We start from the raw sequence: 22317 nt of genomic DNA, 5'->3' as shown, positions 1-22317 counted from the left end.
TCAGTTTCATTTCCAGCCTGTGCTCCGAACGCTCAAAAACCTAGAGAGTTCCCTGGGTGTGCCGGCCAGGGCAGCTAGTTGCCCTTTTCCAAGATGGCCGCCGGTGCCTCTGTGACAGGCCTGGTCACGTGTGCAACCTCGCCTATGAGGTCGCCGGGGCCTGGTCGGCGATTGTCCCTTCCCGGGTCCCGTCGGGAGGCGGTGACTGCCCTTGTCAACCTGAGCCTGAGCGATCATGGCAACGGGCTCGGGCGGGGAGCGGTTGGCAGTGGCGGCAGCAGAGGCAGTGGCGGCAGCTTGGTCGCGGGCCTGGGCGGCAGAGCGGCGGCGGCGGCGGCGGTGGCACTGGCACCGGCACCGACCCTGAGCGCCATGCGGCGAGGCAGCTCCAAGAGGGAGCTGGCGGCTCAGTCGGAGGTGGAGGCGGTAGCCGCGGCCAAAGCAGAGACAGAGGCCAACGCGGGGGTGACGGCCGGACAGACCGGCGTGGACTCGGGCGCGGCCGGGGAGCCCGAGAGCAAGGCCGGGGAGGAGCAGTCCCAGGCCCCGGGCCCGGGCCCGGAGCAGCCCTGCGCGGAGGAGGGGGATGCCCGCGTCGCCCCGCGGCGGCCTCCCGCGCTGCACGCGCACAAGCCGAAGCCGGCGCGGGACCTCTGTCCACACGGGAAGCCCAGGGTCAAGGGCTCAAGCTGCAGGCGGAGTGTCCGCCGTCCAGAGGAGCAGAGCTCACAGCGGCCAGTCACCGTGGACAGCTCCAAGGCCAGGACCTCCCTGGACGCCTTGAAGATCAGCATCCGCCAGCTCAAGTGGAAGGAGGTGAGGCCCGGCCCCGCTGCGTGGGCACAGGGGGGTGGACAGGACGACTGCAGAGGACCCGGCATGGCTCAGGCCCGGTCGGCAGGCCAGGGCAGAGCGCCTGCCGCGTGCCACGCTGGGAACCCGCTTGTCAGCTGCAAAATGTTCATCCTCTAGGTCAAGTTAGCCACTCCCTCCTTTGGCTCCCCTACACCTCTTTATGTCTCCAGATGTCAGCCTTGGCCTCCTCATGCTTGTTTATAAGTCTGGGGCCAGGGCCTTCTCTGTTTCATTTGTTTAGTGCTTACTGTGCAAGTATTGGGCATGGTAAACAGTTTGTAGTCTCCAAGCAGAAAGACCTAGGGTCTCCCTACACCTTGCTACTTAGTTGTGCAGTTGTGAGCAAGTGGACATTCCTCTTTAGACCATTACCTTCTCTGTTAAGTGAGGCCAATGCCAGCAATACCAATCTCATTGTTTTGTTAATATTAGAAGATTTAATGTCTACTGTATAGCACATAAGTATCTTATAAATGTAACTTCTAACACCTTTTCTCTTCCTCCACCACCATCATGATTATCACCACTGTCATCAGAGCAGGCCCTGTGTTTTATGATTCAGAACTTGCCATATGGCAGTTGTCAGTAAGTGGTGGATGAGAGGATGACTAAAGAGATGACTTACTCATCCTTGAACCCATTTTAGACCTGTTGGGGTCTGGGGTAAAGCACCATGACTTTCAGAGTATTCTATTGCAGTTGGCTGATTGAATTAAGCCATTTGCCTTTATTTGAGTCATATGGGCTATTTAATGTGTTTTCAGGAGTGTTAGTATTTTGGTTTAGGACAGTTGAGCCAGGAGACTTATACCAATCTATTTAACAGGTTAACAGGTTTGTAGTGGGCAACACAAAGTCTTATGTACTTAGCTTTGTGCCTTGGCTGTGGTAGACTTTCAGTAATGGTTCATGAAGTTGGAGCCTGCAGAGAGATGGCCACAGAGAGGATCAGTGTGATCAGAGGGTGGATGTCTCAGTAGGAAAGACTCATTTAATTTGGAAGAAAGTCAATTATCAGGCAAAGGGAGTCTTTCAGGTAGGTAGGGGTCATCACTGGGCAGGTCTGGCTGCAGGTGTCTGGGCCCTAAACCTTGGGACATGCAATTTAGGAGAGGACTTTTATGCCCAGGACACCTAGGGAAAGTAAGGACAGGCTCCTAGTTTGAGAATATCTGGGTTTCTAGACAAGGACCCAGGTCCAGGCCAGAGATAGGAGGGTCAGAAATGTAAAACTGAACTTGTCAGGATCACGGACCTACTAGAGTGAATCCAGGGACAGAAACCCAGCCACAGAATCAGGTTAGGCAAACTGGTCCACGCAGGGCCTTTGCTTAGCTTAGCCCTGTGGGAGGCAGACACACAAAATGGGCTAGATCTGTTCATTAGGCCAGATGGGCTCAGCCAACCAGCCCGGGTTTATTTGTTCATTCTGTAAATGCCCACAATGCAGTGCTAAGCTCTGTGCTGGATCCTGGGAGTCACGCTTAACATAAAAACCTTGCCCTCAAGGACCTTAGTGTTCAGTGGGGATATAAAACACAAATAAGACATAATTGTAGTAACCACAGGGCCGTTGTTGCTGCTTCCTGAAATGCTGGTTTCCCGTTATTTGCACAGCTTACTCTGTCACTCTTTCAGACTTCTGATCAAATGCCACCTCCTCCAGCCTTGCTCTTGTTTATTTTTTCATAGCACCAAACCCTGCCTGACATTGTATTATGTATTATTTGTTGATTGTCTGTTTCCCTCACCAGAATGTAAGCTCCACGAGGGCAGGGGCTTTGTTTTGTTTGCTGCTGTAAATGGAGGTGCTTGGCACATGGAAGTTGCTCAATAAATTTTTGTTGAATGGATGAATACATTATGTGACGAGTGTTTCTCTCTCTCTGTGTGTGAAGGTGTCAGTACTGTGAGAGGCAGAGGAGGCCACCCGTGAAAGGGCTTCCTGGACGAGGTTAACTGCTGCTGAGTCCTGAGAGCTGGAAACGAGCCAGAGTTATTTAGGGCAGTGGACTTGGGGTCCCTGGTGAAGAGAGTGGTACAGGCGAAGCAGAGGCACATTTGGGACTTGGCATGTAGTTCCGTCTGGCTGGATCACCAGGTGGGAATTGGAATGGTGAAAGATGAGGCTGCAGAAGTGAGCAGGGGCCAGATGCTATGGGATTTGGACTTTTTCTTGGAAGGAAGCTGTGTAAACCACCGTAGGATTTTAAGGTTCTTCCATCCACCAGCTTTGCTACTTCGGGCAAGCGAGTTAAACTCTTAAGGCCTCAATTTGTTTATTCTGTTCAATGCGGGTGGGGAGAGCAAGTTTAGTGGTTCCCAGCCTCTCCAGTGCTGAGGCTTCATAATGATAGTGTTACCCTACATGAGCTTGGTGAGCCCAGTAGGGGGCTGGCGGTTTCCAGAGCCTTAACTGTAACTGCCCCCTCCACCCAGGTCTATCTTCTCCCACTTGGAAAGATATTTTACATAAGTGGAGAAGCTCATTCTAGCACATTTGAACATAATTCAGCAATGAATAGATTTGTGATTGCACACTTAAATGTCTCTCTTTCCAATTAGTCTGTGAGGTCCTGAGGGGAGGGGAGGTGTCTGACTTGTGTCCCTAAAGCACAGCACATTGTAGGTGTTCAAAATGTTCATCAGATGAATGTGGAATACTTGCAGCAGAGCTCATGTGTCATCTGATTCCTTAGAATGGGGAGTTTGAGAAGTGCCAGCTTAGATGAACTTTGAAACTCCTTCCAACTTTAAACAAACATTATAGTATTCTTAGTACCCATTAAAAAGTTGACCATATGACAAGTAATGTAGTAAACCTGCTGCTAACAAAATGGAAACACGTGACCTCCCTGGGCCACAGTTCCCCCATGTGTTGTGGGGTGATGTTGGGCAAGATCGGCTCCAACTTCCAGCACTAATGTTCTCGGAGCAAGAACTTCTACTTGGGGCTGGTGTGCAAGGAATGGAGCAGCAGTGTCCCCTACCTGTCCTGCAGGGCTGGGGAGTCCCTGCTGGCTGGCTTTGGTGGGGCTGGGTGGGTAGCCCAGGTAAGAAATAAGATCACAACCACTAACAGAGTGAAAACTTCATCTCCTCTTGTGGGTGTGTAGTGAGAAGCCATACAACATGGTCCACTCAACAGGGGGACGCTGAGCCAGCATGTGAAATCAGAAGTCTGTTCAGTTGCTGGGCACAGCCTCCCTTCTGTTTTAAATTTTCTTTATTGTATACATGGAACAGCAATGACAAACACTATGGTGGGACCTTTATTTACCTCTTACTCTATCAGCTGCTGTTCTTAGTGCTCTACATGCAGACAATTATTTGATTCTTCCATAACCCAATAAATTTAAGTGCCTTATTATGTCCATTTTACAGATGAGAAAATTGAGGTTCACAGAGGTTAACTTACCCAAGGTGTATGGCTAGTGAGGGCAGAGCCAACATTTGAAACAGGTATTACATTTGGACCCAGGCTTCAGCCCTGTGCTCTTCCCACTACTCCCTGATGGCTCTCTCTTTATCTGCAGAGCCCTGGTAAGGGGCTACAGATACAGGAGCTCCCAGTGTAGAGAGAGGGACAGACCTGCAAACATACAATGACAGTTCCTTCTGGAAGATGAATGGACAAAGGGCTTCCCATGCAAAGCGGCAACAAAGGCAGGAGGGTGGATCTGGTTTTTGATGCAGAATGGGTTGCTTGGCGGTTTCGGGAGCATGTGGACAGTAGAGAGACGAAGAAGCAGCCAGATCAGATTCCAGAGCGCATGGCAGCCGCGCCAAGGAGTCAGCATTGCTGCTGACTGCATTTGCTCACAGACTTCTTGCCATATATAGACCCAGCTTCCCTTGCCCACTCTCCTTCAGTCCCAAATGAACCATGCTACCCTCTGATGATTCATGCAGGACAGATCTAATTCAGCTGTATTCACAGTGTTAAATTTGTTTCTCAAAGGGAAAATTTACAGATGCCAGACTTGTAGATAAGAATAAAGTTATTTTTAAATAGAAAAGTCCTGTGTACAAAGTCACCACTGAAATTGCAATGAGAAAAAGAGTGATGGCTCCTGATTCCTAGTTCAGGCTGCTTGCTCCTATAATTGTACGGTCCTCTTCCAGCCATGCCCGCCTCTCTCCCTGTATCCTGCATAGACACCCTAGAGAATAGATGCCACTGTTGCTGTGAGCTGCCCTCCTTGGAGATTAGGTTGTGTGTGCACAGTGGTGCCATGGACACCAGCTTATATGAATGAGGGCTCTGAGGGACTTGATAGTGGGTCCTTTGTTGACAGTTTGCATAAGCCCCTGTCCTGAGGTCTCTGATGGTATGAGTTCTTTGTTTCAGAGACTCCAAATCATGTGTTGTATTCTGGAACTGACTCAGCCTTTCCTCTGACATTGCACAATTACTGTATCATCCCACTTACCAGTTATGCAATATTAATTTATTAATAATATGTGCTCGGCATTGCACTAAGTGCTTAATGCTCACCAAAAATTGTGTTGAGCATCTATTATGGATTATGTTGTTTCATTCTCACAGCTGCCCTCTGAAGCAGATCCTATTATGTCCAATTTATAGATGAGGAAACTGATATTAGAGAGAGGCTGCTAAAGGGCTACCCAAGGACACACAGGTAGCAAGTGGCAAAGCTGTCTGGGGCCTGAGCTTGTAGCCAGTATATAATCTATAGCATCTTCTTTGATAATCCTTTGCTAAAAACCATCTTGCAAGGAGTTATGCTACATCATCATCATGAACATGATCATCACCATCATCATCATCTTCATTCCCAGGTAATAATTGAAGCAGGTCCAGCAAGTAAGTGTGAGTGAGGGCTCAAGCCTCACGCTCTTTTGCTCGAAAGATCTTTAATAATCCTCCATTTCTTAACCTCATTCCCTCATCTGACTCACACCTCTTAAATGACAGAGGAATGACAGGGAGTCACTCAGAGCCAGGAGAGCAGTATTGAAAATAGGGCTTAAAATATGTTGAAATACCCTTGCCCGGCAGAGGGAGCATGCGGTGCCATTACCTCCTAAATCCTATCTTGCTGCCACCATGGAGAAAAAGTGACCCCTGTGCCATTTGACCAGGTGAGTTGTGTTATTCCTCTGTGGAACGCAAGCCAGCATTGAATCATCTCTGAATCCTCTGGAAGAAGGAAGAATATAAAATGAAAAATTGGGTGGTTTCACTTTCCTTCCGCTTCTAGTTGCAATGATAGTCATCTAGTAGCAATGATAGTTTTTTGAAGACAGCATTTTATTTAAGAACAGTTCATGCCCTACTCCATAAATATTCTCCTTCAACAGACAGGTTATTTCTTTTTTTTTTTTTTTTTTGAGCTTGAGGGCCATTTTATTTATTTATTTATTTATTTTTTTTATTGTTGGCTGTTCAAAACATTACATAGTTCTTGATATATCATATTTCACACTTTGATTCAAGTGGGTTATGAGCTCCCATTTTACCCCATATACAGATTGCAGAATTACATCAGTTACACATCCATTGATTTACATATTGCCATACTAGTGTCTGTTGTGTTCTGCTGCCTTTCCTATCCTCTACTATCCCCCCTCCCCTCCCCTCCCCTCCCCTCTTCTCTCTCTGCCCCCTCTACTGACATTCATTTGTCCCCCTTGTATTATTTTTCCCTTTCCCCTCACTTCCTCTTGTATGTACTTTTGTATAACTCTGAGGGACCTTCCATTTCCATGCAATTTCCCTTCTCTCTCCCTTTCCCTCCCACCTCCCATCCCTGTTTAATGTTAATCTTCTTCTCATGCTCTTCGATCCTACTCTGTTCTTAGTTACTCTCCTTATATCAAAGAAGACATTTGGCATTTGTTTTTTAGGGATTGGCTAGCTTCACTTAGCATAATCTGCTCTAGTGCCATCCATTTCCCTGTAAATTCTATGATTTTGTCATTTTTTAATGCAGAGTAATACTCCATTGTGTATAAATGCCACATTTTTTTTATCCATTCATCTATTGAAGGGCATCTAGGTTGGTTCCACAGTCTTGCTATTGTGAATTGTCAGACAGGTTATTTCAATGTCTAATCCACCAGAATTTTTCCTTTGTGAGTTAAACTTGTCATAACACAAAAATCACAATTCACTACCGCTGTTATTTGAACAATGCATGTAATAGTTTCCTGAATCCACGCTAAGTTCTTGAACAGTCTTTTAAAAGACAATAAATTCAAGGGCTGGTGTTCAAGGTCTATAAGTACCACAAATTAATTTGTCTTATCAGGTGTAGTAATTCCTAGAGCTATTTTCTGTGTTATAAAACATAAACTGTGTTGTGCTTCAATTTTGATTACTGTTTTAGATGCTAGTTTTGTATCGGCTAAAGTTGAATACAGAAATTCACTCATATATTTTATTTCTCTTTTAAATCTATTCCCTGAGAAGAACATACCGTAAAAATAATTGACCATTTTAAAGTGCCTTCTGTAAAGGGGAAGTGTTGTTTCCTGGAGTTGGCACAGGCCTTGAAATCAGACAGTTGTGGGTTAAAGTTCTTACCACTAAGCTTGTGTGACCTCTTGTTTGTAGACTGAATGCAGCACCTCCCTAGCCCCAGCTTCTCCAGCTGTAACAATGGGCAGGAGAGAGTGACACTGACCTTGCAGAACACTTGTGAGATTAAAGGATGGAATGTAGCACCTTGCCTTAGCCCAGCGGTGGACACACCACTGGTATTCAGTTAATGTTCTTTTCCTTCAGCAGGGTAATCTCAGACAATGGTTATGGGATCTATTTTTCTTTAATGAGAAGAAAAAGGTATTATAGATTTAGAGTCTGCACATAGGTTACTGTTTAACCTGAAGAGATGTGACCAACTCATTTGACTCATTTAAAAAATACTTTGTGACCTATTCATTCCAGACTATATTTGGACTCTTGGGTCCAAACCCAGAGCCTTCAGAATGCTCTCCCACTGCATTACACCCGCTGCCCCACAGCAGATAACCAAACACGTAAAGATGGTTGTGGGAAGAGGGCCAGCTCCATTTTGGATGAATGTCAACTTGAAGGAGCCTAGGATTAAAAATTTTGAAAGTGTGCTGATTTAACCTATTTTCTTTAAAAATAAATTATGCTTTTAAAGTTCCATGAATCTAAAGGGATATATTTTTTTAAAGCTTCCATTCTGGACCCGGGGCCTATTGCATGCTTTGGCATATCAATTATATTCATCACCATGGAAAACTCGTTCCAGCTGTTTGAGTGACATCACATCTTAACTCAGGGTTCATAAAATTTAGGTGACTTCACAGGGAGAACTGAGGTGGTGGGACATGAAAGGAAGAGATGTGAATTTCCTGGGTTGATCTCTCTGCTCTTCCCTTCTCAATGATCCTGGAGAAAGCACAGTCACATATCAGTTTGAGTCTTGGCCCTGTGACCTACTGGCTTTGTGACCCTGGCTGAGTTGCGTTACCTCTATGCACCACAGGTTCCTCATCTCTAGAAAGAACATAAAACACTTGTTAGGCTTGTTTTGAGAACCAAGTCACATGTCTTTGAAGCCCGGTACTTTTTTTTTTTTTTGGTACCAGGGATTGACCTCAGGGGCACTCACCCACTGAGCCACATCCCCAGCTCTATTTTGTATTTTATTCAGAGACAGCATCTCACTGAATTGCTTAGTGCCTTGCTGTTGCTGAAGCTGGCTTTGAACTCATGATCCTTCTGCCTCAGCCTCCCAAGCCACTGGGATTACTGATGTGCGCCACTGCACAAGGTACAGTGATTCAAATAAGAATATGTGTTGGTTTGGCTTTCCCTCTGATGAATTTCTGACAGATTAATTAAGTTTTATACAGAAAAATTGATAATGGGAACAGGCAAATAGACTTGCTATTTCTTTAATTAGTTTGGAAGTGCCCCTTCCTTGTGGTTGCTCCTCTGAAGCTGAGTTATGTCCCTTGGATCCCTCCACAAAGGTGGTTATTTTGCTGGAGAGAACAATGATCTTGTTTCTCTCTCCCAGGTGGAGCAACATCTCTCCTCCTGCCTCACGCTGAATCGTGCCTTGCCTTTGCAGCTGCCTCTGCTGCCATTTGTGCGCGTGTTTCTTTCCCTGGGTGTCTGTGAACCATTACCTAGTAATTTTTATAAATGCTTTGTGAGTCCTAGCAGGCATTTCCAGCAGCTCCTTCTCTTCTCCCATCTGCTTCTCTGTCATCTGAATAAAACCTCTCATTCTTAATGAAGCTGGAAGAATAGGACTGTTTATCTCCTGTGCAAGTTTGCCCTGGGTAGAGTTTACTTGTAAGTAAATCCTAAAGTGTGTCTGCCTAGAACTCTGAGGCCAGGTTTTGTGCTTTGAACTCATTGAATGATTAATTTCTCATTGTGTCGGAATTACGGCGTATAGAAAATTTCAAAAGCAACAACAGGCAGTTTTCTGAATGAGTCACAAGAAGCACAATAAGGCTTAGTGGTCTAATACGACAAAGTCTCTTTCCTGCTCATGCAGTGTGGGTTGGCGGGGTTGAGGACAGGGCCTGTTGCCATCTTGGCTTCCAGGGGCACCTGCTTCCCTGAGTCATTGAGAGGAAGGGTACATGATGCATTGCACTGGCTTTCCCAGCCTATCCCTGGGAGTGGCACACCACCTCTGCTCACATTTCATTCGCAAGTTACGTGGCTATGACTAGCTTCAGAGGAGCTGGCGATGTGCAGACCTACTATGAGACTATAAAGAGGAGACCCAGACTACTTAGTAAATTGTGCTAATCACCACCACAATGCAGATCATAATTACAGACACAAGATACACAGTATATAAATGTAAATATAGACAATTTAACTTCCCTTTTAGATGCTGTAGTTACACAACGTCTACAGTGTTTGGTAACGGCCTCTTAGCAGTACTTTGTGTACATCTTTCTGTTGGTATGTATAGATCCATTTCATTTTAATAACAACCTAAGAGTCCATTTTATGGACGTGCCACAATCTATTGATGCAAATAGTTTCCATATCTTTTCTTAGCTGTTACAAAGGGTGGCATAATAACATCACCGTTCATTTGAAGTATGTATTTGTGCAAATACTTCTGCAGGCTAAATTCCTAGGAACATTAGGTTGCAGGGAATAGGCACTTTGTATTCTGATAGTTCTTATCAAATTGCCAACAGCAGTGTTTGGGAGTGCCTGTCTTCTCATATCCTCTCTAATATGATATACCATTAACCTTCTGAATTTCTGCCAAACTGAGAGGCAAAATATGTTCTTTCCAGTTGTCAACAAGCTTGAGTTTTTGCACAAGTTTATTAGTTATTTATGCTTCTCCATCTGTGAAAAGATTTGTATTCTTTATTCATCTTTTGGGTTGTTTCATATTATGTTTTTTCTTATTGGTTTATGTCTATTATGGGTTCTTTTATATGTGTTGTAAAAAATGTTTATCCTCTGTTGGTTGTTCTAACTCTTCAACACTTCAGAGGTGTCAAGAGATGTACAGCTTCAAACTAGAGGTCAGCTCTCTTGGCTCTTACGACAGACATCATTTCAGGGGACTGTACCATCATCTTACCTGTTAAGTCCTTTCAGTTCTAGGAATATTTCAACAAAATTGACATATGTGCATTAAAATAAGCTGGGAATAATAATCTAGAGCTTATATATCCCTTATTATCATTAAGAATAAAAGTCCAGATTGTGCTTTAAATTGAACCCTGTGGCAATGGAGTATCTTGCATGTGTGTGTGTGTGTGTCTCTGTGTGTATGTGTGTGTGTGTGTGTGTGTGCACCACCCTTTATATAGGACATTGGGCAGATATCATATCCTTTCATACATTATACAACACACAAAGAAGTCACTTTTGTGACCTGTTCAGCAATTATTTTTGGTGGGAAGGAGCAAAAACGCTTCAAACAAAGGACTACATTACATTTCTGATAATATGTTGTCAGTTTCACACCGCATGACTTATTTGCCATCATTGCTGTTCTTGCCACTTGAGACATGTGACTTCTTTTGACAAATCTGATATCTTGGATGGTAGGTAGCGGGTGCAGGAGTATTACACCGTCTTTCTTGTGATGGGTTCTCATTGCATCATTTTATTGTGCTGAGCAGATGTTTGAAATCCAACAAATTTATAAAATCTTTCTTGTCTTTGTTCATGAATTTATGATTGATCCATGCATTTATAGTACATGTATCAATTATGCAAATGAACAAAGGCCAATACCAATTTCTGCCACTGATAGAAGTGGAATATTTGCAGTCCAACCACTCATGTTTATCCAATCACCATGGAACCTGTTATGGGCCCCACCACTGTTGGTTAAGGTGCCTTGGCTGTACTCTTTTTTCCCCGTCCTTGAACTTTGCTGAGTACTTCTACTATATCGTAGCTTATTCCAACAATGACACATTTACTATCTAACCATTTTACAGTGAGAGTTTCATTACTTGTTATCTGTGTTTAAACTGTGATCATACAACTCTCTCTTGTTGTTGAAGTTTTTTAATCAGTTGTCAGTTTCAGAGGACACTTGTTTAATCCACTTTCCCTCAGGGTGCATGTTTTGGACCAACAAGTATCAACAAGTCATAACCAATGAATAGATTGTCAAAAAAAATCAAATTTAGCATTCTCACATCCAAGCAACATACTAGTTTTATGCCCAAGATAAATGAAAATATATGTTCACATAAAATTAATTGTATAGCAGCATTATTCATAATAGCTAAAGAAATAAATATAATCCATATTGGATAAATAAGATGTGGTCTATTCAGACAGTGGAATATTTTTTGGCCATAAAACAGAATGAAGTACTCATACATGCTACAACATGGATGCACTTTGAAGACATGATGCTATCTGAAAGAAGTCAGCCATGTGCCAGGCATGGTGGCACATGCTTGTCATCCAAGTGATTTGGGAGGCTAAGGCAGGAGTATCACAAGTTCAAGGCCAACCTGGGCAACTTAGCAAGACCCTATCTCAAAATAAAAATAAAATATAAAGGATTTGGGGGTGTGACTCAGTGGTAGAGCATCCTCGGTTCAATCCCCAGTACTAAAAACAATAACAAAACAAAGAAAGGAAGTCAGTCACAAAAGACCACATATTGTATGATTCAGTTATACGAAATGTTCCGAATAGGGAAACCTATCTAGGTAGAATAAATTAGTGGTTCCAAGAGTTTGGGAGTTGGAGAGGATTTTGGTGAGGGAAGAAGGGAGTGACTGCTAGTAGATATAGGATTTCCTTTTGGCATAATAAAAATGTCCTACCATTGATTATGGTATTCCTAACACAGCTCTGAATATATTAGAAACCACAGAATTATATACTTTGAATGAGCAAATTGTATGGCATGTGAATTATATTTCAATAAAGCTGTTAAAAATGTTGTATACTCATCCAGTTTTCATCATGTAATAGTACTTGTTTCCTTGGCAATAACTGGAAATATGCTTCAGGGACTCAAGTTCAATGTCCCCTGCTGATCATTTCGCATTGCAGTGTTGTCTGGCATGTACACCGGCTCCTTGGACATCTGTATCTAATGGAACCCTGGCATAAAGTGGCATAAAGTAGTGACAGTGGTAAAAGCACTCCAGACTTTCTTCTTTAGAACGAGTTTCATTTTTTTTTTCCCAAGGTGAGGCACATATTGTGAATATTTGCCTGAAAACTAAAGTTCAGACTCCTTATAAAGGCTCCATAAGAAGCTTTCCATACTGAGGCGTATGGTGGTGGAAAGCATGGGCTTTGAATCTACACAGATACGGGTTTGAAACAGTCTGCTGTGTAACTGTTAGCATGTTGCTCTGAGCCTTAGTTTATTTATAAAATGGGCATAATACAATCATACTTCATGAAGTTGTTTGTTACCAGCATTAAAAGATAAAATCATGTCAAGTACTTATTCTCTAATGCCCGGTACATAGTGAAGACTCAAATGAAAGTTTTTAACATTTGACCCTAAGCTTCTCGAGACTTACCTCTCATATCCTCTGCATTGTGCTTTATGCATTACCAATACAGCGCTCTGAGTGGTTTTCTTGAGTTTTCATGCTGTGTCATTTCTCTTTACCTTTGTTTATGTTTTTTCTTTTCCTTAGAAGCTCCTTCCCTTTCTTGACTAACTCTTACACATCCTCCAAGAATCAGCTCATGGCTTGTCTTTTTTACGAGACTTCCCTGACTCTCACACACACAGCCCAGGCTTGATTAAGTATCCTTCCTTAATCACTTACAGCATTTTATAGTCATCTCAATTTCTTTACTTTTTTCTAAGAAGCAATTTTTGGCTTTATTTATCATCTCCATTATATCATTTATTCTATTTCATACATTTCTGCTCTTTTTATTTCCTTCTACTTTGGGGATTTATTTGGTTGTTCTTTTTCTGACATTGAGTTGGATGCTTTTCTAATAAAAGCATTCAAGACTACAAACTCGCCTCTATGTATTGCTTTAGCTAAACCATGAAATTTGTTATGTAGTATTTTTCAAAATCTTTTAGTTCTATTCATGAAAATTCCTTCTTTGACTCATAGGTTATTTATGTTTTTTACTCTAAAAAATCTAAACACATGAGATTGTTTCTACTTATCTTTTTGCTACTAATTTCTTAATTGCATTGTGGCCATTCCTTTCTTCCTTCCCTCCCTCTTGCCCCCTGTACTTTCTCTCTCTCTTGTTGTTGTTCCTCTTCTTCTTCTTTTGCTTAATGGCCTAATAAATGGTCAGTTTTTACAATATTCCAAGAGTGCTTGAGAAGAGTGTACATTCTCTAGTAATTGAATGCAATATTTTACATGTATGCATTAGATTAACTTGTGAATTGCATTATATAAATTTTATACCTTTAGTTTTTTTTTCCTGATCTTTTCAGTAATTGAAGAGTTAGGCTAACATTTCCCTCCACGATTGTGGGTTTAATATCTCCTTTTCTTTTTTCTTTTTCCATTTTTCTCCAGGACTAGTCTTGGAGTTATACATTCTATTTTTCTTCTAAAATTGTACCCTAAAAATTTAGTATAGATGTATAATGTAACAAAGTTTAAAGTTAGTATTTTTATACTCTTCCTGAAAACACTAAGCTCTTAGGATGCATTTCCATTGTGACCATATCTCATTTTCTTTCATTAGCCCATATTTTACTTCTGTATAATTTTATTCTTTTTCTCAATCACCAAAAATTAGACATTATTATTATTATTTTATCTCAGTATCTTTTAGATTCACCCATATCCACCATTTTCTTTGTTTATTATTTTACAACTCAGATTTTTCCTTCAGGAATAATTTTCTTTCTTTTGGAAGCAATTTTTTTTTAGAAATTCCTTTAGTAAAGCACTGTTTGTAATAAACTTTATCAGTTTTTACTTGTTAAAAATTACCTATATTTTGCCCTCATTTTTTGAGTAATAATGTTGCTGTGTATATAATTTGATTCAGTTTAATATACTTAGTTATATAATCTCAGCATCTTGAAGACATTCCACTTTGTTCTCACTTCCATTTCTGCTGTTGCAAAGTCAGCTGTTAGTCTTTTGCAAGTTTGGTGTCTTTTTCCCCCAGATGCTTGGAAAGTCTTTTCTTTGTCTTAGATGTCTTCAGTGGCACTAATACACTTCTAGAACAGGATTTATTTATTTTTTTCTGCTTGGGATTTTTTGGGATTTGTGTTTCTGAGGTTTGGTATCCTATCACTTCTGGAAAGCTCGCACTCATTTCAGTCTTTTTTCCCTCTTCTCTCTTTTTGGAATTCTAATGTAGGTATCAGACCTATTTTTATTGTAAACTCATGTCGCTTATAACTTTAATCTCTAGTAAGTCTTTGAGGCCTGGGTCTAAAGTAAGGATCTTTATCTTGTGCAGAGGATCATACTAACTGGAACACTTAAAACCGAAAAGTTTGGTGTTAGGCTTTTTAGTTTATAGGCATGGTATGAGTTCTGATTCTAGATTTGTGTCAAGAAGGAATTATGAATAGACATTCTGAGGGGAGATTTTCTTACCTTTTATTTCCCCTTGTCTGAGCCAAGGCCAAGATGAAGCAGGTTTTCTTCTTGCTCACCTACTGAGGATGTGACCTTTCAGAGGACCTGCCTTGATATGGGAATTTCCAGTCTGATTCTTCCCTTGCCAGCAGGAATTCAGGAGCCAGACCACATTCAAAGCCTAGACCATTGCCTAAATGTACAGGAAACAAGATAATTACACTTGCCTTTTTAAGAAGATTACCCTGGTGCCCTGTGGAAAATGGATTACAGAGGGCTTTAAGAGTGGAGGCAGGGAGGCAAGTTAGGATAATATCGTAAGTCTCAGAGAAAAGGTGAGGTCACCTGGGACAGGATGGTTGATGGATGGGGAAGGTTATTGATTGAGACAGTCTGTCTCTTCCTCTAGATTATAAGATATTTAGTAGCAGGGAGCTTGTCTTATTCATCTTTGAGTACTCTAGTGCCTGGCACAGAGAATGCATTCACAAATGCTAATTAAATTGAACTATGGCATCACTAATGGCTCTAATGATTTTTTTAAAGTCTACCTTCAAAGTGACTATTTTCTTTAAAGGGAAATGATATAAAGAGATTCCAGGCAGTGAACTCATTCCTGTCTCTGGCATTGCAAAACTCAAGCCAGAAATAGAGAGCCAGCTGTTTGTAAGCCCCTGAAAGCCTCAGGTTTGGCAGGGTTTATTTTCCATGATAACATAGCTTTCTTTAGCCTGTGCACTTGTTTTTTTCTTAAGAAGTCTAGAGCCTTGCCTGAGACTACTTACACAAAGTCTTACCATCTTACTGGATTTTTACGACATTTTCTCAGAAATTACTAAACTTTATGACTCTCTAGGTACATTGCAAAGATGTTTCTCTAATGGTATATCATAGCTGTGAAAATTCCTTACTTCTAGGCATTCTTGTTAGAAAAAGTGGTCTGTATCTAGGGAACAAAGGGAAAGGCAATGGTTCCTGTTGTGTTGACAGTTCAATAAGCTTTAGCCAGGTATTAAGGACTGTTGTTCTAAGAGTTTATACAATACTGCTCCATTAAAATAAGCAGAAGTATTTCTAGAGAGTATGGGAAAATAAAGCATACATATACAATATTTAAGTTTTGAGGCCTGGAAGATCTCCATTATTCTTTAACTACTATGTGTTGAATGTCCACGGTGCTCCAAGGCTTGTGCAAGGCACTGGGAATAAAGACACCATCAAACACCATTGTTGGACCACTACTGGCCCTTACTTATCCTTTGTATGAATTAGAAAAAAGTGCACCCTCCTCCAAGAAAGAATATTAGGCAATAAACTACTTATATTGCATTAACAAATTTGTGACAACAATGGATTACTAGATAAATGAACATTAGTTTTTAAATAATATTTACATAGTGTCATAATGAAGTACTTGTTGATTTGAACTTGGAATTCAGAAATGTCATAGTGTAGCAAACAAAGAGGTAACTGAGCTGCAATATGAAACTTCAAATTTAGCCCTTGCACTAATACCAAAGAGGGATTTAAACAATTTTTTAATACCCCCCAGTTCTCCATCAGATGTAAAAGCAGATCTCTATTTAGAAACACAGGCTACCATTAGATCAACCAGGTCTTTTGATTATTCAGTTTGTCAAAGGGGAACAATGTACAAGGCTTGTTAAAATAAGACACTCGACTGCCATCTGCCAGAAAATTCTCATTGTAAATATAAAATCCCTCAAATGTAAAATAATTTGATATTTGTTTTCTGAAATAATATATTGCTCAACTCCTACTTTAAATTAACAAGTCACTTTATTATGGCAATATGTAAATATTGTGCAAAGACTTGTTAGAGAGTTTAAAAATGTAATTATTAAAGTATTCCAGTCTTGGTGCAGTGGCTCAGGCCTGTAATCCCAACTATTTGGGAGGCTGAGGTAGGAGGATCACTTGGGTCCAGGAGTTCTAGTCCAGCCTGGGCAATTTATGGAGGTCTATCGAAAAAAAAAAAAAAAAAAAAAAGGTCCAAATGTCAAAAATGCCTGCATGTGAACAGCGTGACCTAGGAAGCCACACAGTGTGGCCTCAGGGGTCCCAGCCTGGGGGCAGCAGACACAGAGGGTGACTGCAGTGTGGGATGCCAGACATTCTGTTAGAAGTGTGTACAGAGGAAAGTGGTGGAAAGTGGACAGAGGAGGGCAGATGCCAGCCTGGAGGCATTGACAAAGGATGGTGTGAAGGACAGGCTCCCAGATGAACCAGGTGTAATCTTTTGACATATTTTGGCCATTAGTGGCTTTGAGCTTCTTTCTGGGTTCTGGCTATTTTCTGGATAAGTAAGATAGGCCAGTTCCAGACTGGAGAGGTGTTGCTATTTTTAGACAGAGTGTGTCAATCTTTCCTCCTGCCCACAACTTTGGCTTCTGCCTTGGGTGTCCTCCTAAACCTCACTTTCTCTGAGAAACCTTCCTACTCCGCCTGCCCCCCAACTTCTTCCTTCTTCCTTTTCACAGCATGGATCAGCTTTGTTACTACTGCTTTAACATTTTTTTCTTTCCCACTAGGTTTGATTCAGCCAGGGCAAGGGCCACATCTGTTGTGCATATTGTTTATTACTGGAACTTACTCCAGGGCACAATGCCTGGCCTATTATAGAATCAGATTTTGATAAATATTGGCTGAAATAATTTTGTTCATTCATTCCTGAAACATTTTCTCAGCCCTTATTTTGCGCTAGGGACCCTGCCAAGCACTGGGCAAAGAAAGGACACCCTGTGGGGCCCTGCCATGAGAAAGCTCGCACCCTGTGGTCATGGTGATGCAGTGGCAGTGGGGAAGAAGAGGGGCTGGCTGGGGTTCTAGGACGGGAGAGGGCCTCTTCTGGGAGGCCACCCAGCTGAGTCTCGGGGGCTGAGCCAGGTTTCAGGGGATGAGTTGGGCTCAGCAGGCATAGGAGCCGGGTGGCAAGCCAGGACATGGGGGTGTGGGTGGCAGAGTGGGGCAGGGGCTGAAAACAGTTCCCTCCAGCTGGAGCACAGAATGTGGAGGGAGAGGATTGGGACTGAGCCCCAGATATACGGGGGCCAACTCAGAGGTCTGAGCTGTACACTGACGGCCACTGAAGAAAGGCTTGAAACAGGTGCGTGTGTGAGAGAGAGAGAGAAAGAGAGGGAGTTATCTGATTTATAGGTTGGAAAGCCACCTCTGGCTGTGGGGTGCAGGTGGATTTAGGGGTCCGATGGTGAGCTGGATGTGGGGAAGCTCTCCACAGGTTCAGAGAGAGCTGCCTCTTGTCTCTGACGTCTGGTAGGCAACTGATGGAGAGTGAGCACTGAAATGATACTGGGTGACGGAGTCAATCTGCAGACACCAGCAAAGCAGGATTCCCGAGCCCTCATGGTGGAATGGCAGCGGAAGGCCTGGGTCACTTTACAAGCCTCCAGGCAACCCTCTGACCAGGTAACGGAGGCCTGGACTGACCACAGCACTCATCTCCAGGCACGTGGTATAAAAGCAGCAAAGCTGGAACTCAAACCCAGGTCTTGGTTGGTCCAGTATGTGCTCCTCCTTGTCACGCTGTGCTTAGGGACACAACTGCCCACTGGTGTCCCTGCTCTCTGAGACCACTGGCTTCCTTTCTGCAGGGAGGGCCCTCAGGAGGCGTCTGAGCATCCAGCCATCTCCTGTGGCCTCTTCAGGTACTGGTGCCCCCTCTCCTGAGTCTCCTTTTGGGCAGAGAACAGAGGCTGAGGGGGCAGCTGAGAGCTGTCTTCGGCAACGCAGCGGGGAGAGATTTGTGTGCTGCTGGCATCCTGGTCGCCTGGCATCACGCTGCTATTTAATAAAGGCCTCATTGCTTGAAGGGCCATTAAGCAACCAATGATATATTTCAACCTCATTGAAGAGGAAGATGCAGAGTTAAATCAAATTCAGACCATGCGGAAATAAAACAATAAAGCCGCTATTCACATGCACGGCCCTCTTCCTAAGGGAAAGGGAAGAGAAGGAAACCCTGGGGGTCTGCTCCGAGCCAGGCCTGGCTAGAAGCTCCCCCACTGGCCTCACTGAGCACTTCCAGCAACACTGGCCAGCAGGGACTGTATGACTCTGGACTCTGGCTCAGTGATTTGTGTCCTTCTCCAGCTCCCCCCACCCCCACCACCTTTTATCAGAAATTTCATTCTTATTGTATTTTCTGTCACTTTAGTAAAAGGAGATCACTTAAAGCATTTTCTGAATTGCACGGCATTGTTAGAAATGTGGCCCCCACACTGCCCCCTCCCTGCTCCCCAGTGCTCCAGCCTTTGAGCTGGAGTTGCCACAATCTGAAGTCTGTTCTCATTTCTGGAACCTGGGTTCAGTTCTTGCAGCTCCCAGGGAATCTGTTTTCTATGAATAAAAATCAACTTGTTAAGAGCCCCCCTTGCACCTTTGTAGCCCTGTTTTGAAACCTCATATGCCGTGAAGCCAATTGGAATTCAATCTCCTTCATACTGAGAAGGGTCTGTTTCTTTGCAATACAGCATAGAATTAGTGCTTTGTGCCTGTGAATTTCTTTTTTAAAACCTTAATATATCTTTATTAACTATTGGTTCCATATAAGCCCAACCCCTCTCTGATCGTGCTATAAATTCACCCTTGTTTTATGATTTATTGACAAACATTTGTTAAAGATCTCACAGTGTCAGCCCACCATCTCCATTATCTCTCATAGTCTTTTTTGTTTGTTTTTGTACTAGGGATTGAACTCAGGGACACTCAACCACTGTGCCACATCCCCAGCTCCATTTTGTATTTTATTTAGAGACAGCGTCTCACTGAGTTGCTTGATGCCTCGCTTTGGCTGAGGCTGGCAACTCTTTACAAGAGAATAAAAACATTGAACTGAACTCATGATCCTCCTGCCTCAGCCTCCTAAACTGCTGGGATTACAGGTGTGTGCCATCACGCCCTGTCATTATCTCTCATATTCTTTAGAGTAACTTGCAAAACGGGTATGATTTTGACCCTTTGCAATTGGGGCAAAGGAGGATTGGAGAGGTTCATTAACTTGTCCATGTTTTGTCCAGTAAGTGGTAGGTCTGGGATTTGAACCCAAGCTTCTCAGATTCTAAATCCATAACCTTTCTCAGCTGAAAGCCAGAGCTCATAGTTTCTTATCTTACTGTTTTGGTTACTCTTCTCAACTCCTTAATTAGGGATGATTCCAAATTACTAGCATGTTCCTGAGCCCTCTGGTATGGGAAGAGATCTTGTTCTGATAGCAGTCATCTTGTACTTAATCCAGATTGAGGGAGGGTTAAAATCCACAGAGGAGAGAAGTTCTTTTGTTTAGGTGGCTGATGGAGCTCTGGAGAGTTCTTATTTCTTTTCCATTCTTTTCTTCTTGGAAGATTAAATGACTTCAAGGAACTCCACTCAGTTCTTTAAAATGGCCAGTAAGTAAACTCTGAATGTATTGGGTTTTAGGTTTTCTGAAGTCATAATTCAGCATATACCAAACTTATCTAAGAATCACCTGGGGTGTTTGTTAAAATTTGATTTCCCAGTAGGGGTGGGACCTGGGAATCTTTATTTTTTCCTAACAGGCCATGTTAGGTGATTCTTATGATCAGACCAGTTTGGGAAACACCGAGCATCATCACTGGGAATTGGGTATCCTTTGAGGACTGTCCTTTGTAGATTTGAAACACAGCTGGTCACCTGTTATAGAGAGGGAATAGGAATCCTGGAGTCAGGAAGCACAGGCTTCAAACCCCGAATCCGACCACTTATAAACCGTGTTACCACAGGTGCATGAGCGAATGCTCTTATCTCCAGACTTCTGTGCACCATTGCTTCTGCCTAGAAACAGGAAATTGTTCTCCTTTCTCCCCCATCTTTCCTCTTTGTCTTCTGATTCTTCCCTGATTCCCTGATTCCTTGCAAGCTGGCTCAGCCATCATTCTTTTTTTTTTTTTAATATTTATTTTTTAGGTGTAGATGAACACAACACAATGCCTTTATTTTTTTTTATGTGGTGCTGAGGATCGAACCCCAGTCCCAGTGGTGCTAGGTGAGCGCTCCACCGCTGAGCCACAATCCCAGCCCACCATCATTCTTTTTGAAAGAGTTTTTGAATGTCTTGTCATTCTCCACTAGATTCCAGGCTCCATGAAAGCAGGTGCCACACCTCTTGTGTTTATGGTCACACACCCAGCACCTGCACAGTAGAATGTGAATGAAATCCGAGTCTATTTTTCTCATCTGTAAATCTATGCCTTCTAAAAATAACTCATTTATGATCATTTTGTGGAATAGACTAGATTAAGGCAGTTTGCTTGACCCACCATTCTAAAAAGCTCCGAGTATCGTTAAAGTTTTATGTGGTAGACTTCTCCCCCCACAACCTAAAAAACCCTCTCTTCCAATGGCTTTTGCATTTTGTCCTGGACACCCAGTTTGAGGCTCCAATAATTTTACTTGATTTCCTGTGGATAGCAGAACTTTAAGATTTTTTTGTTCACTTTGGTGCTGAGAATGAAAATAATATGACTGTAGATTGAATGTAGTATTTTTTAAAAGATATGAATTGTAGAATGGTTTTTCAAAGACAGCTTTATGAAATCTCTATTCCTGGAACTCTTTAGAAGAGAATAAAAACATTGACTTGTGAAGATTTCTTCTAATCCTTTGTGATATCTGGGCTGATATGATTAGTGAACTGAATTTGAATTTTTTTTTTTGTTTCCTTACCCAACTGAGAATAACTTCCAGATGTATGACTTCCATTCAGATTTAAGGCTTAGGAGGAGGACTTAACTATTGACCGGTCCTTCTTCCTGTACCTGGGCAGATAGAAGCTGCCCAAGGCTACAGTGACTGGCAGTCCTGGTTTGCTCAGGATTGAGGGGTTCCAGGACACTGGGCTTTCAGTTTTAAAACCAGGGGAATTCTTGTCAGGCTGCTCAAGGTGATTGGAGCTCCTACCCAAGGCACAGAGTAGCTAACTGAGGTATGGGAGTAACAGTGTAGCAACATTAGCACACTTTTCTTTTGTAAAGAACCATAATAGATATAAAAGTTGTCTTCTAAAAACATTTGGTCAAGGTTTTTGAAAATTAATTTTGCTTTTAAAGCCACTAAACTATATGTATGCAGGTGGACTTATTTGTAATTGTGTTTGCACCATTTTTGAGCCGAATGACAATGATTTAGGCATGAATAATACTATTTTTTATATTCTATTTTTTCTGCACCTGAATGCCTACAACTAGTAAATTGATGTGACCCATTTTCTCACATTAATTTCATTGATGTGGTATGAGTAGCTCATCTTTGAAGTATTTTTTCCCAGTTGAACATTAATGATAGAACTGATAATATTGTATGTGAATCTTGAAAATAGGTCAATGTTAGAGGAAGGGCCTCACATAAATTTTATATTATTATTTAATCCTCACAAGGTAGAATTTAAAATTAATA

General features: G+C 42.4%; 1 protein-coding gene across 1 annotated transcript in view; it reads left to right on the top strand.

Moving 5' to 3' along the window:
- The first annotated feature begins 226 nt into the window (after window positions 1-226).
- The window catches only part of Ttll11 (tubulin tyrosine ligase like 11), a 228989-nt gene continuing 206898 nt past the window's right edge, over window positions 227-22317 (top strand). Inside the window, exon 1 of the mRNA XM_027935834.2 lies at window positions 227-816. Within this exon, the coding sequence (XP_027791635.2) occupies window positions 373-816 (444 nt within the window). The 5' untranslated portion in view covers window positions 227-372. The remainder of the gene's footprint in view (window positions 817-22317) is intronic.

The sequence above is a fragment of the Marmota flaviventris genome, chromosome 13, assembly GCF_047511675.1.
Source record: "Marmota flaviventris isolate mMarFla1 chromosome 13, mMarFla1.hap1, whole genome shotgun sequence".
Lineage (NCBI taxonomy): Eukaryota > Metazoa > Chordata > Mammalia > Rodentia > Sciuridae > Marmota > Marmota flaviventris.
Note: the sequence above shows the minus strand (reverse complement) of the source record. Positions and strands in the feature narration are given on the sequence as shown.